We start from the raw sequence: 15561 nt of genomic DNA, 5'->3' as shown, positions 1-15561 counted from the left end.
TGGTCCCTGTAAGGGAAGAAATAGAAGTGATGAGAAACCCTTTAGATTTACCAAGTAAGCATGCAAGTTAGTTTATTCCAGATTTTATCAAATTGTCCCAATGGGGGTCCTGGAAGCATCTGCAATAAGAGCTGTCTGTTCTGCTGTTGGAAAGGAAAATTGACTTGATTGAACCAGTTTACCAGTAAAAGAACAGAACCTTGAATGGTTTGTTCTTTTGTTCTTGCAACCTCGGAATTAAAGAAATTGTCTCCCTGTGAGGTCATTTTTTTGCTATTTGATGCATTACTTTTATTCTTCTAACAATACATTTGTTGGACTGATGGTGTCTAGGTATATTTCTAACATGAGATAATAACCTGAATATATATTAATGTGCAGTTTTGGGTCTTCTCTTTGCTTGACGTAAATGCTTTTTTCCCCCTCATCTGTGATTTTGTCTTTCCCAGTTGCAAACACTTGAAGCTTCCAACACCACAGACAGACTCTTGCAGCCAGAAACAGAACAATATTTATTGAACATAGTATAGATATTCTGAATGACCCAGAAATTTGTACATCTCTATTTACAATGAATTAAAATATTTATTTTACTCTGATAGATATTTACATTTGTTAACAGCAACTAAGTTTCACATTTTCAACAACAGTGAACAGCATTTTCCAGCTTCCATTAAGACAGATATACTATAAATATGTCTGACATGCAGCAATATTGTGATCTTCCACAGCTTTGCAGCAATTCTGCACTAAACAGAAAATTATAATGGTCCCGGGAGGCAAGAATAAATGCCACCAAATCAATGCCAGAGGGCCAAAACGTAGCTTGTCATTGTACAAACATCAGCCCGCAGGAGATCGCAGGGGGAGGAAGCAGCACCTCATCCTTATACACCGATTCATACAGCATGCAAAGGAAGGCCTGAATGAGCGGCACGGGTGCCAGTGGAAATCAGAAGTCTGAGTACAAACTGACCAGTATTTACATGGAGCAATGGTATGAATAAGCTATTGCAGAAACTCTTTGGTAGAAGAAAAAGGCTTTTCTTCATTAGTTGGGTCCGGTGGATCTATGGTATATAGTGCCAATGGCCGTGGCCTTAGACACTGGTGGTGTTGTGTATGGCAGCGGGGCTCCAATCAATGAAGCAGTGCTGTAGTACCAGGCATCCTTGCATTCAGTAAAATAAAATGGTTATAAAACTATACTGTTGTCATAATGTATTAAAATAAATTGTAACTGAAAATTTGGGCCACAGTATTGTTTACATAAGGCGGTTTAAAATCAGATGCCCCATGCATGTTTTATCCAAGCCAAATCCTAAAAGAAGGGGAATTTATTTTAATAGGAAAACAAAGTAACAAAAGGATTCAATCATAGATCTAACTTGCTCTATGTGAACCCAGCCCTACAGTCCACACTGCTGACGTCAGGCGCGCACAAGTGTATCCCATCCATGTTGCTTAGCCAAAAGCAGATCTATACAGGAGAAAGAAAAACCTCTGGAAAACTGCTCCCTTCTACCTACTGGAAGAGAATTAATAAAGTAAAGTAAAAACGAAGCATCATTTGGGGGTAGACTGTAACTCTCACTTCACTGGAGACCGACTCCATAATAACTTCCCTACTGAGAGCGGACTCCCATGGTTTAGGGAGTGGTGAGAGGGCGCCAACCTCAATGTATAGACTCATTCTGACATCTCATAAATAGGGTGTCCCTGAAATTCTCTAATAATCCATAACTACTAATAATAAAAACTGTTACAATCCATAGCCAGGATTTCTTTTATTTTTTTTTGCTTGGCACCTCCTTTGACCTGATCTTAAAATAATGAAAAAGGAGAGCAGAGATGCTGGCACTGCTACTACACATACAGTGAAGGAAATAAGGATTTGATCCCTGGCTGATTTTGTAAGTTTGCCCACTGACGAAGACAGGAACAGTCTATAATTTTAAAGGTAGGTTAATTTTAACATTGAGAAATAAAATATCAAAAATACAATCCAGAAAATTGCATTCTATAAATGTATTTGCATTTTGCAGTGAGAAATAAGTATTTGATCCCCTACCAACCATTAAGAGTTCTGGTTCCTACAGACTAGTTAGACATTCCTAATCAACTTGTTACCTGCATTAAAGACAGCTGTCTTACATAGTCACCTTTATAAAAGACTCCTGTCCACAGACTCAATTAATCAGTCGGACTCTAACCTCTACAACATGGGCAAGGCCAAAGATCTTTATAAGGATATCAGGGACAAGATCATAAACCTGCCCTAAGCTGGAATGGGCTACAAAACCATAAAACATAATACATCGGATGAGAAGGAGACAACTGTTGGTGCAATAGTAAGAAAATGGAAGAAAAACAAAATGACTGTCAATCGACATCGATCTGGGGCACCATGCAAAATCTCACCTTGTGGGGTATCCTTGATCATGAGGAAGGTGAGAGATCAGTATAAAACTACACGGGGGAACTTGTTAATGATCTCAAGGCAGCTGGGACCACAGTCACCAAGAAACCCATTGGTAATACATTACGCCATAAAGGTTTAAAATCCTGCAGTGCCCACACGGTCCCCTGCTCAAGAAGGCACATGTGCAGGCACGTCTGAAGTTTGCCAATGAACACCTGGATGATTCTGTGAGTGATTGGGAGAAGGTGCTGTGGTCAGATGAGACAAATATTGAAGTCTTTGGCATTAACTCAATTTGCCATGTTTGGAGGAATAGTAATGCTGCCTATGACCCAAAGAACACTGTCCTCACTGTCAAGCATGGAGGTGGAAACATTATGTTTTGGGGGCGTTTCTCTGCTAAGGGCACAGGACTACTTCACCGCATCAATAGGAGAGAGAATGGATGGAGCCATGTACCGTAAAATCCTGAGTGACAACCTCCTTCCCTTCGCTAGGACATTAAAAATGGGTCGTGGCTGGGTCTTCCAGCAAGACAATGACCCAAAACATACAGCCAAGGCAACAAAGGATTGGTTCAAAAAGAAGCACATTAAGGTCATGGAGTGACCTAGAAAGTCCAGCCCTTAATCCCATACAAAACTTATGGGGGGAGTTAAAGCTTCGAGTTTCCAAGCCACAGCCTCAAAATCTTAATGATTTAGAGATGATCTGCAAAGAGGAGTGGGACAAAATTCCTACTGACATTTGCGCAAACCTCATCAACTACAACAAACGTCAGACTGCTGTGCTTGCCAACAAGGATTTTGCCACCAAGTATTAAGTCTCGTTTGCCAGAGGGATCAAATACTTATTTCTCACTGCAAAATGCAAATACATTTATATAAATTTATACTACCGGTATGTGATTTTCTGTATTTTATTTTTGATATTCTATCTCTCAATGTTAAAATTAACCTTCCCTTAAAATTATAGACTGTTCATGTCTTTGTCAGTGCGCAAACTTACAAAATCAGCAAGGGATCAAATAATTATTTCCTTCACTGTATGAAGTCAGTGGAAGCTGCATATTCTAACAAAATCTTGTACCAGTCAGATATGGTTCTGCTCAAACCACGGTAAAGTGTCATAAATGTAGATATTGAAGATAGAAAACATCCAGAACAGAAGCGGCACTCACCACTGGTGTATAAGAAAACCGCACTTTACTGAGGTTGTCACAAGAGGATAGGAAACATGGAGGAGTAATTGAGCAACAGCTGTTTTGCCTAACCTAAGCTTCTTCCAGAGCCAAAAGAAGAGTAGGATGTGCAAAACTGCTATTGCTCAATTACTCCTCCATGTTTCCCATCCTTATGTGACAACCTCAATAAAGTGCTATTTTCTTATACAGCAGTGGTGAGTGCCACTTCTTTCCTGGACATTTTCCATCTTCAATATCTACTCATAAAATAATGATCATCATGGAAAATAGTCTTTTTTTTTTACAGAGGTAAAAAAACGGATTGTTAATCCATATGAAATTTGTATAGAATAATCCATTTCAAATGCATCACTTTCCAAAAAAATTTTTGAAAAAACTGCTGAGGTACAGTTAGAAGGCATAGTAAGTGCATCACTGTCAGGGATGTCAGCGTGTTCTGAGGGGACGGAGCACACTGCGGCACCATATTACACACGATAATGTTCCTGTACCAGCTAGATGTTCACAATCCAATTAATATCACAAGTCACTAATTTAAGTGTCATTCAAGTTTGGGATACTGGAATGAATAACATATAATCGATCATAAATAAATACATGAAAAGATCCCGAGTTCCTAATAGTATAAACAGTATAACATTCTGAGACAAAAATATATTTTAAAACATAAAAAAGGAAAATATAAAATAAACGATTTTCCAATTGGAAAAAAAAAAATGCCATGCTGTATGTCTGGGCCAACAAAAGTACCAAACACAATACACAGCAATGTGTATAGTCATAGAACTGTGCATCACACAAGGACTAGCCAGGGTTGCATTAAAATGATAGCAAACTAGAAGGAAGAAATTGGGAATATTGTTATTTCAGGGGAACCTGTCAACTCAAGAAATACTTTTTACCTGCAGATATATTTGTAATCTGCAGCTACATAGCACTCAGAGCTGTTATCCCACGAACAAAGAGCATTTTTAAATCAACAGATTTTGAAATCTACAATTGGATTTGTTTAAAAATGTTCCTGTGCTGAGATAATCTTATAACTGTGCCCCTGCTGTGTAATGGCTGTGTCTGACCGTACAGGCACATGGTCTGATCATCATACCACAGCTCCTGGGCAGGGGAGGAAGCAAAAGAGTATACAGACAGGAGAGCAGTTTCTTTCTGTGTGAAGTAAAACATTTGCTTGATGTATTAACTCAGAAAACAATATATGCAATCCCATGCTGTCCTGTCTGTATATTCTCTTTTGCTTCTTCCCCTGCCCAGGAGATGTGGTATGATCAGACCATGTTCCTGTACGGTCAGACACAGCCATTACCCAGTACACAGCAGGGGCACATTTATAAGATTATCTCAGCACAGGAACATTTCTTTAACACATCCAATTAGGCAAATTATTCTTTTACAAAGATCTATTAAATATAATGTACGGTACTCTGTTTGTGGGAAAACCCCTTTAAGTGATGCCTGGCAGGTGCAGAGGCTATAGGGAGAAAGTAAATGTATATTATCCCTTGAGATGTTCATTTTCAGGCATCGAGGTGGGGCACGAAGCAGTTAGCCACCACTCACTATGCAGTGGCACTTTTATATCTGTCTCCGCTGTGTATGTGTGCGCAGAGCAGGCTGTCAATCAATGTGCCGGGGAGTGATTATAGTGCGCTCACTTGTGTACTGAGCAGTAAGCTCCCTGCACCATCCCGATGACTAGAGGCGAGAGGCTGCAGGGAGAATAAAATCATTTTCTCCCTGCAGCCGTGGCACCAGTAAGTCATCTGGACATGATGTAAATGCCATTTACCTGCAGGATACTGCTATATCTACAGGTGCATAGTGTTTCTAGAGGAGACAGGTTCCCTTTAACACAAACTGTTATTTCTAATTTTTGTATCCAAACCACCACAATACACATTACCCCTGTGCACATGAATTCTTAGAGAACCGACGAGGTCGAACCAAGGGAAGCATTTAATGTACATGTGGTATTCCTAAAGCCAATGAGAAAATACCAGATTTCTTTATGACAGGGTCAATGTGCTAATGTGACAGATCACAATGCTAGTGTACATAGTCTCAGGCTCTGCGCTGCACTTTTATAGCAACATTTTCAATGCATTATCCACATGTGTCAAACAAACAAGATTCCGAACTGAGCGGCAAAAGGTAACTAGTAATCTTCACAGGCTATAGAACATATGGGACTGGCTTTCCATCAGACTTAAAAAACACAACAATTGATGCATCCAAGGGCGGTGCTCTACATATAGCAGAACAATAGAGTTACACACTATGTAAGCATAAAAGATGTGGCACTCACCCCAAGATTGTTTTTCAGCAATGTCCTTTAATTCGCTTTATGCGACATTAGACATCTGTGGAGAGGCGGCAGGTAAAAGTGAGGGGTGCGGGGACAGGAGAACTGACGACGGCCGTTTCGCACAAATGTGCGTCCTGGACCCGTGGAAGCACATTTGTGCGAAACGGCCGTCATCCGTTCTGCTGTCCCCGCACCCCTCACTTTTACCTGCCGCCTCTCCACAGATGTCTAATGTCGCATAAAGCGAATTAAAGGACATTGTTTTTCAGCAATCTTGGGGTTAGTGCCACATCTTTTATGCTTACATTATCCACATGTGTATTGTGATTTTCAGAGAATGAAGCAAGGCTGATTCCAAACGGCAAATGCACCACGTGCACAAAAACAAGCCAAACCCGTGTAAGCCGCAGAATAAGGAGTTTACTCAATGTTTTGCAATATTGCTCATAAATTAAAGATGGACATGTCTTGTGCTTGGCCAACATTGGCTCCTATTACAGGACACCCTGCAATAAAGGTAGTCTCAGAACGGATTTGCCGCAGTCAGCTGTTTAGTGGGGGAACAGACCATTGCAGATCACTCCCCAATACCAGTGTTACTCAATGGACCTGACACTTCGCTATACTGGATCCTAATCAGGGGAACCGCTGCCCATTAAAAAGAACAACACACAAACAAAAAAAGTACAAGACCAAATTTTTGTTTGGAAAATCAGAATGAAAAGCACCTACACATCCTACAAGTAGTAGACACGGCTTTTATAAGGCTGCTATACACAATACACAACTGTAACCAAAACTAAAAAGCAAAACAAAAATCAATTGACCTCCGAGTGTGGATCTTGTATGAGGCACGCATTACATGGAGACACTGCACACTCCCCTATTAATACATTGCATAACCAGCGGCGTAACGGTCATGTATATGGAAATACATATAACCCGAACCCCGATATGCAGCATTTTTCTTCTAGTCCAGAGCTGAACTCACAAGCCTGCAGGCTCCAGAGATGTGCAAGCATTCAGTGATGGTCTTACACCAACAGCAGTAATGTCAGGTCGGAAAATGAACTACGCCATCCCCCCTCCGCACTACGCCATCCCCCCTCCGCACTACAGGAGCTAATCCAAGGCGGTGTTCACACTTACTTTGGAGAAGCCTTCCCTGCAGATCCAGCCATATTTGCCAGAAGGAAAAAAGAACAGCGACTCCTGCAGTACTATTTTTCCCTCGTAAAGTGATAGACCTGTTATCAAAGTTCCCTGGGCTCTGTTGGTCTTTGTCATGTAACAGACCCATTACTCCTATGATGGACCAGAACAATGGAATGGGCTAATGCTGATGTGAACAGAGCCTTAGATTGTTGGCCCATCACCAATCTTTCCACTATAAATCATGATCTGTAGGCTACAAAGGTCACTATAACACGTGATTAGATGGGTACATGCCCTCTAAATGTGCAAATTTTGGGAACCGTAATACCATGGCACACTTGGGCATATCCTACTGTTTCTAAATTGCTCCATAATTGATGCAAACGGGGTAAAAGCAATGTCCTCCCTGATCATAATCTGGAGACCCGCGTCCTACTACACCGTGCCGGTACCTGCCTCGTCCTCTAACGTACTCCATGGTCTCAGGGCCAGAACTGGAGAATAGACGGTTTGGGATTGTGTCCATCTTAGGCCAAGCTCAGCAGCAGTGAGTTTCATGCTTTATTCTGCAGTAATAAAGCACGGCATTATAAACAGGGAGGGCAGGGGTATGTACAGGCAACCAGACATCAAGTCTTCTTATGCTATGTAAAGAGGTTGACACATTTGTAAAATCTAGTGACAGATCAGATACACATAACTGACTGCATACCTTATTAATTTATCTGAAACCGGATGAGTCTGGTGTACTTACTTTGAAAACCGATACCAAAATTGCTGTATAACTTGTCCTACATTGCCCGAATTAATACCAATAAGAATCATTATTCCTCTTTTCAAAGTAAGTACACCAGCCTTATCAGGTCTACAAGATCTAATTAATGGTGTGTTCACTTAACATTGTGAACTCTGGTGACGAATCTGCCTTAAAAATAATGCTCCTTATTCATTTAACAATAAAACCAAAACAAAAAACTGGCCTTATTGTTCATCACAACATAGGAGAGCTTCGCTTTCACTACATAAGCCTCTATGGAAAAGGAAAGCGCCGCATTTGTTACTATGGGAAAACAAGACCAATTTTCATGTCAGTTTGGATAAGTTAGGGTCAATATTGTATCCTGATGGTGTGTGACATAGATATAGTATATTTTACATGTGTGGTGGTGCGTGGCGACCTCTCAATGCAACGCGCAGCAGAACAACCCAAGAAGATCTCAGCAGCATCCAGCAGGCAACTGTGCTGGACCTCCGAGCTCCTATGAAGACCACCACAGCAGTAGCGCAGGTGCCTGGCTCACCGCTTCCTTTCAGAATTAGGGAACATTGGGGAGTATTAATGGTTAGATAAATAGGTGTCCTATATTAAATTATATAAAAGTCTTCTATTCCAGCATCAGTCACATTGTGGCTATAACGTTCAGACAAATCTAAGGTCCTACTATGTATAAATTCATTGCATAATGTCATATACAACCATTGAGATAATTCGTTGTGCCCGGATTAATTTTCAGCAGAAATGTACCTGATGAGTGTTGTAGTGCGGGGGACGCGCGGGGGCTTCCCATAGATCTCCTGCTGTTATCTAGGATTACACTATCCTTGCTGTAAAGACTGTCACACATTCACCCATCTACTTCCAGCAGAGTCTAAAGTGTGATAAATACAGTATGTGATCGTCGTAATTAGACTTAGAAAAATATATATACTTGATTATTTTACATAAATTCTCTTTAAATAATAGATAATTTAATCTATCAAAATGAATTTGTGAAGGCAATGGTTTCTTCTGCGCACGTTCAGGAGGTCCATCCCGTTACCAGATCTCACGACTTTAGTCAGAGCAATCCTCGGGCAGATGGATGGACACTTACAGAGAAAGTCTAAGGATCGCCAACACAAAAGACAGAGATTGTACATGCCAGAACAGCGACATACGGAGACTCCCGCACCACGAGCGTGGCTGAATCCGCGTGAACCGTGACGTGCAGCCAACGACGGCCTCGGCTGTCTACATTACATATGCACAGTATACTCATTTTTCTTATTGCCAGGTCCATAGCAGCAGCCCAGGACACAACTTGCAGCCAACATTACATCCACTTGTTAATACAGTATTACGCCCCCCTTTATCAATTTAATTGGGGGTTATTTAGCAGCTACTTGTTATTTCAAGCTTCATTTGACCGAAAGCTACAAGTTGGACATTTGCCATTCTGTTTCATCAAACAAAAATTGAATTAAAAAAAAAAATAAAATCACTGTACAGAAACAACACAGCATAAAAATGGAAATGTCTGCATTCGCAACAAATAAGCCATAGTATCTGGATAAGCCACAAAAATAAAACAGTACATCTCAGTAACATCTGCAGTTGCAAAAAAAAAAAAAAAAAACCTTAGTCGCCAAAATAAATGACAGGAGGTGATAGGCTGGCTTTAACAGAATCCCTGTAAACGTCTAAAAACCAAGGTGCTAGATCTGCCTGTTCCCATACAACTGAACCACACGACAGACTATTATTTTCAACAGCACAGTATTCACATAAGTAAGAGCGCACTTTCTAAGTTTTGTCATTTAACATCCCAATACATTCACACCCAGATCAGTGGAAGGGAACCTAAAACACATCATGCAGATCTGTCACTGGGTTTCATGATACAAACTGGATGGATTATTAAAGGGAATCTGTCAGCAGGATTTCTCCCCCAAACTAATTATAAGTACATGTAGCTCTTTCAAAGATAAATCCAGAAAATACCTTCACATGGCCAGTCCGTTCCCCCATTCCTGAGAAATTGGCGTTTGAATTGATATGCAAATAAGGATGAAGAACTATTTGTGGATCTGAAGCCTCGGTCACTCCAGCTCTATTCTGTTACAGCTGACACATCCTTTTGCTTAACTTACAGGGTCTATGTTGTATGTCCTCAGGCAAAGGGACCTTCAGTAAAGTAGGAGGAGGCGACACTGGGCAGGGAATAGAGCTGGAGTGACAGGTTTCAGACATACAAATAGCTCTTCAGACTCAATGGTATATCAATTTGAATGTGGATTTCTCAGTAGTGGAGGAATAGGATGGCCATGTAAAAGTATTGATGGACAGGTCTTTGAATCAGCTTCATAAACATAGTTGGGGGGGGGTGAAATCCCGTGGACAGATTCCCTTTAAGTAGAGCTCTTACATTGATAAGGCTGGTGTAAATCTATGTCAGAAGGACTGTGTAATCCTCCTCACAGATTAAACAGCCGTCTCCGCTTATCTGGCATGATTGATAGCTCCTCAGTGCCATTCCTCCATGCTTCTTTTTAAGGCTAGAGCTACAGAGCAACGTGTTGACCGAACAATCACATTTGTACAACTTGTCATTGACAACTATTTTAGAGTTGTGACACTGCTGAAAATCTAACAGCTAAAATGCAGACACGTTGCAGTCACGTGAAACTTGCCTTGAAATCTCGCATGTGACTTGCAACAAGAGAGAGAAAATCCCAAACCTTCACAGATTGTGTAGCCCTAGCCTAACTCTCACCCTGCTCAGTGTAAGCTGCCGGTCAGACTAGGTAGGCAGAGACTTAGGAGCTCTTAACTGTTCAGCTGGACTCATACAATGGTCATCTGCACATCAGGATAATGTAGCCAGTAAGCACACCAGCCTCATCAGCTCCATGATCTATTTAATTACATACACAATCTGTATTGTGAAATCCAAGGACAGATCTGCTTTGAGTTTGCTTCAAGTTGTGGGAATAAAACAGCGATGATCAGAACACCCACTACTCACTCGCCCCTCCACATCTAGGTAAGATTAGGGAAGGCGCTACAAGTTACAAAATGAATGATCATAACAAAGGCAGTGTGGTCAGAAGGATCACCAAGAAAACAGAGAACACACTTACACTTTGTACAACAGCAATTTCAGTAGGTTGGCACTCCATGGAAAAGTTCCCAAAGTGGCCAACTGGACTGATAAACGACTGTGCAAGGATCTCGGATCGTAATAGTAACAGGGGAGAGGGAACAATGGGGAGCAGCTGAGAAGGCTCTTTGGCCAAAGAAACGCAGCCTAGAGAGTCCTTCATTTACCCGACATTGAACTTGACATCCAACTGCAAACATGAGCAAGTACAGAACATGATTATCCTAAATACACACCAGATTATCCTTGAAGATTTTCTTTCTCCAGGTTTACGTCCCTGGATGAAATGAAGCCCACATATGTGAGAAGAAGGGAAGACAAATATGTTGGGTTATGGAAACTCTGACCATATTTGTAACCAAAATGCGGACAAAAAAAAAAAATTATATATATATATATATATATATATATATATATATATATATATATATATATATATATATATATATATATATATGTAAATAAAGTCTGGATTTTATGGTTTATGAGTTTTGGGAAAACTTCCACAAATTGTCCAAAGGTACGCAAAATAAAGGGTTTAACATTAATCACACTAACACATGAACCGAATGACCTTTCAAATATCCAATTTTTTTCTTTACAGGATAAGTCATCGCATCCTATGTTATAAGAACACTCCCAGAACTTCATTCTTCTTAGAGAAACGGACTCACAGTGATGAAATGGAACCGACGTCTTCTTAATTGCACAACACCCAAATAAAAAATGTTGCAAAGAAAAGCGCCTGTATAGACAGGACAGAGATTTTTGGGGTAGGCAACGGGGAACAGAAATTTGTATTGCTCTTGCTATAATTTACAGAATTAAACAAACTGAAGGGAAAAAAATAATTGGTAATGCTTTACCTCTGTTTTTTAATCGGTGCAAATAAGCACAGGAACAGAGGAGGGGAACACCTTACACCTGGGAGATCAACTGCATATTGAAACTGGGGGATCTAGACTGTTTGGTCAAAGGGGCACCAGCAGACAGAAGGTCTTTGCCATCTCCTCCTAATCGGTCCTCTTGTAAGCTTATGGTGGAAAACCGGTTGGTGTTGCAAGCAGAAAGATTAGTGACGCCGTCTATTCCTCCGCTTCCACCAGCTTGACTGCCATTTACATAGTCAAAGGATTTACTTGACGAGGTGCTGGAGGTTCGGATGAGACTTAAGCTATTTGCTTTTGCCACCACGTGGCCTGCTGGGAGGCTCAGGTGCTTCTTCATAGGCGACAGCTCTATAGCTTCAAGTGAGGAATCTGCAGGTGCAGGACACGGTTGTTTCCTTGGTGTGGAATCGCGACTTTCGGGAGCTTTTGAGGGACTAGGCGTATCTTTTTCTTTAGCAGATCGCACACTTCCTCCTTTCCTTGAACCGCTTCTCTGGGATGGACATGTTGGTTGTTTGATGCCAACAGGTTGGCTACTAACAGAGGCTCCAGATGAAAACCCCTCATCTGCATCATTAAAATTAATGGAGTCTTCTCCAGCCACTGTGCCATCAGGTCCTAAAACACAAAATACAGGTAATTAAAACGCAAACCAATGCAAATGTCAAACAATGTCTCTGTTGTATAAGATTTTATATACGCACTGGATCTATTCTCACCTGGTTAATAAATACTGCATTCAAATTATTACAATCAGTACATTAAAGGCATTGGAAACCTTGGGGGCATTTTTTCTGAAATACATTTAACTTTGATTGGGTTTTATAAAAATAAAAAAAAGGCCATAGAGTTTTTTGTCTTCAGCAGGATTTGGATATTACAGTACACAGCAAGCCGTTCACTAGCAATCTGTCACATGGACTGGTGTTAATGCAAGGACTCCAGCCACTCCACACTCCTGGAAAGCTTCTCCTAAACTCACACATGGTCAAATCAAGATCACTCAAGAGGAAGAGGGGCTGGACAGGGAGTCGTCACACCGCCACAATGGCAGACGGCTGGTTAACAGCAATCACGGCATGCACAGGACATAGCTGAATACTTTAATATTTTGTTTGTTTTTTTGTGCAATGTTTTTTTTCTTATACAAAACATGTAACAAAATATATTTTGGAAAAAAAAAGAATGCATTTTAGTAAAAATAAATGTCCCCAAAAAGGGTATCCATAGCCACTTGTGGAAAGACAAAAAAAAAAATTAAAAACCAAAGTCACTTGAAGTCTAAAAACAGAATGACAGTCCAACCCATACAAAGTAAGTTTATCTCAATAAAAGCAAATTATTAAATTTCTTGAAAAGTCAGATACCCCTGTAAACTATGCTGTGACTTGTTCCAATTTCTCATCCCTGTACATAAAAGGGTATACTTGGGTACTAAAAGCCGAGAGAACATTTGTATTTAGCTCTATCCCAGCAAATCACTGGCTTACACTACTTTCACACATCAGGTTTTTTGCATCAGGCACAATCCGGCGAATGTTGGAAAAAATGGATCCAGCACAGATTGTGAAAAACTGATGCGACAAATCCGTTTTTTGATGGATCCCACAAGCATATCCAGATAATTGGCTAAAAAGAAAAAAAAAAAAATCGAATCCGGAGCCGGAACCCGTCATTTCCGGATCCGGCACCCATTGTAGCAAACAGCCGGAAGCACCGGATCCGGTGTTTTGAAAACTAGCCGGATTGAGCCCGACGGCGAAAACCTGATATGTGAGAGTAGCCTTAAAATGTCGATATTATTTAATCTGCCATGTGGTGGTACAAAAACATACCTTCAAGTGAAGAGCGGACTGTAGAACTAAGGTGATCTCCTAGTAAACAGATGGCAGATTGGTTGTTGACTTTGCTCTATTCTGACCACAAATGGTCAACAAATAAGGCAGAAATTACATTTTATATCACTTAAAATTAGACACAGCTTTGATTGTAAAGGGAACCTGACACTTGACTAATGCTGCCCGAACCACAGGCAGCAGGAATCACAGCCCAGCTGCACCATTGCAACCAGGTGTATTTTGGTCTGAAATGCTCCAGTGTTTCAGGGTAAGCAAAGCTTGAAGAGCCCATGTTGCTCCAGATTGACAGGTCTCTCCTTATATACCTACACAGACGGGGAGCTGTCAATCACCTAGAGAGGTGCAGGAAGAACCCATGCAAGGAGACTCCTCAAAATATGTGCCCCATTCATTAAGGTATTCACGCCAGACTTATTTTTATTATTGTGACTTTTAGCAACTACACAACAATCACCGGTCAGGGATTCCAATCTGGGCAGAGCATGGGTGGGAAGGAAAGTGGCTACATCTACCCGCCAAATCGAGGGACATTTACACCACTTTAGCAGCATAATTTACTTAAGAAATGTATTCCAGTCCCCAACTAGAGTACATTTCTGCCAAAGGCGCACAACACTTGTAAGATGGGCCTAATTTATAAATTGGTGTGAGCCTCTTAGTAAATTAGGCATCTCTTACTCCAATGGCCCCATTCAATAAAGGGAACCCGTTAGCAGGATTGTACACAGTAACCTACAGTGTCGGGTCGCCGCCATTATACTGATTACAATGATACCTGAAGTGATGAAATCCGTCTTGTGGTTGTGTTTTACTCATTATTTTCAGATGTGTGTTGATGATATACTCGTGCTCCGGGGCGGCCTTCATGTGGTGATCTGATTAGATATTCATCTGTATGGCTTATGATGGGTTACTGATCCCTCGCTGACCTTCCCCTAGCTTACATTATGAATATTATATGTACAAAACTGAAAAAAAAAAAAACACACCCTTCTGCTGACAGGTGTCAGCGCTGCAGCATAATCGCATGTGTAACGTGTTTATAATTAATGTGGTTGAGGTTATCCGGATATAAAAAAAAAATCCACTTGAAAATGGCACCTGCGCAGTAGCAGCTATCGGATCTCTATGCACGGACCGATAGCTGTATCAATATGTATAATGTTCATTATGTTAACTAGGAGGCAAATCATTGAGGGATCAGTGACCTGTCAGCAGTCTTCATTATGAATACCTAATCAGAGCACCACATGAATACCCCCCCAGAGCCCACCTCACAGGCTGCCCGGAGCTCGAGCATATCATTAACTCAAAATAAAGAATAAACAACAACCACAAGACGGATTTCATCAACCAAGGTATCATTTTAATCAGTATAACGGCGCCGACCTAACACTGTGTGTAGGTTACTGTGCACAATCCTGCTGACAGGTTCCCTTTAAAGGCTAGCATGCAAAATGCTGGTTGTAATAAATTGGGGCCTATGTTTACGCTGAAGAGTCTCAGACAAAAGCATTCCTGGCTACACTTGTGCAACCGAGCTCTATTTTGTACTGCTGTGCTTTGAATCAAGTGAATCGGGTTCCCTTTAAGTAAAATTGACCATAAAGTGAGTTTTTCATCACTGCAGAATGAATAATTTTGGGATTCTTCACAGACCTCCAGGCAAATTAATATAGGTCATGATGTTAGGGTTAGCAAGCTACATTATGCTGTAATGTCTAAAAATTAAACTGGGATGCCAATGGTAGCACCGCTGTCTACTCTTACACTATAGAGGGAACCTACTGA

The 15561-nt window shown here is 40.9% G+C and overlaps 1 protein-coding gene and 1 long non-coding RNA gene across 3 annotated transcripts in view; both read right to left on the bottom strand.

Moving 5' to 3' along the window:
- Positions 1–493: 493 nt before the first annotated feature.
- LOC138644793 (uncharacterized) lies at positions 494–5977 on the bottom strand. The gene is made up of 2 exons (XR_011314660.1): positions 5431–5977; positions 494–5350 (listed from the first exon to the last, which is right to left on the bottom strand). It is a non-coding gene; the product is annotated as an uncharacterized lncRNA (long non-coding RNA).
- A 5899-nt stretch (positions 5978–11876) lies between these two features.
- Positions 11877–15561, bottom strand: part of HYCC2 (hyccin PI4KA lipid kinase complex subunit 2) — a 78915-nt gene continuing 75230 nt past the window's right edge. For both annotated transcript variants that reach the window (XM_069733605.1, XM_069733604.1), the window contains one exon: positions 11877–12529. In XM_069733605.1, coding sequence (XP_069589706.1) covers positions 11940–12529 — 590 coding nt within the window. In that variant the 3' untranslated portion in view covers positions 11877–11939. The remainder of the gene's footprint in view (positions 12530–15561) is intronic.

This window comes from Ranitomeya imitator, chromosome 7, assembly GCF_032444005.1.
Source record: "Ranitomeya imitator isolate aRanImi1 chromosome 7, aRanImi1.pri, whole genome shotgun sequence".
NCBI classification, from domain to species: domain Eukaryota; kingdom Metazoa; phylum Chordata; class Amphibia; order Anura; family Dendrobatidae; genus Ranitomeya; species Ranitomeya imitator.
Note: the sequence above shows the minus strand (reverse complement) of the source record. Positions and strands in the feature narration are given on the sequence as shown.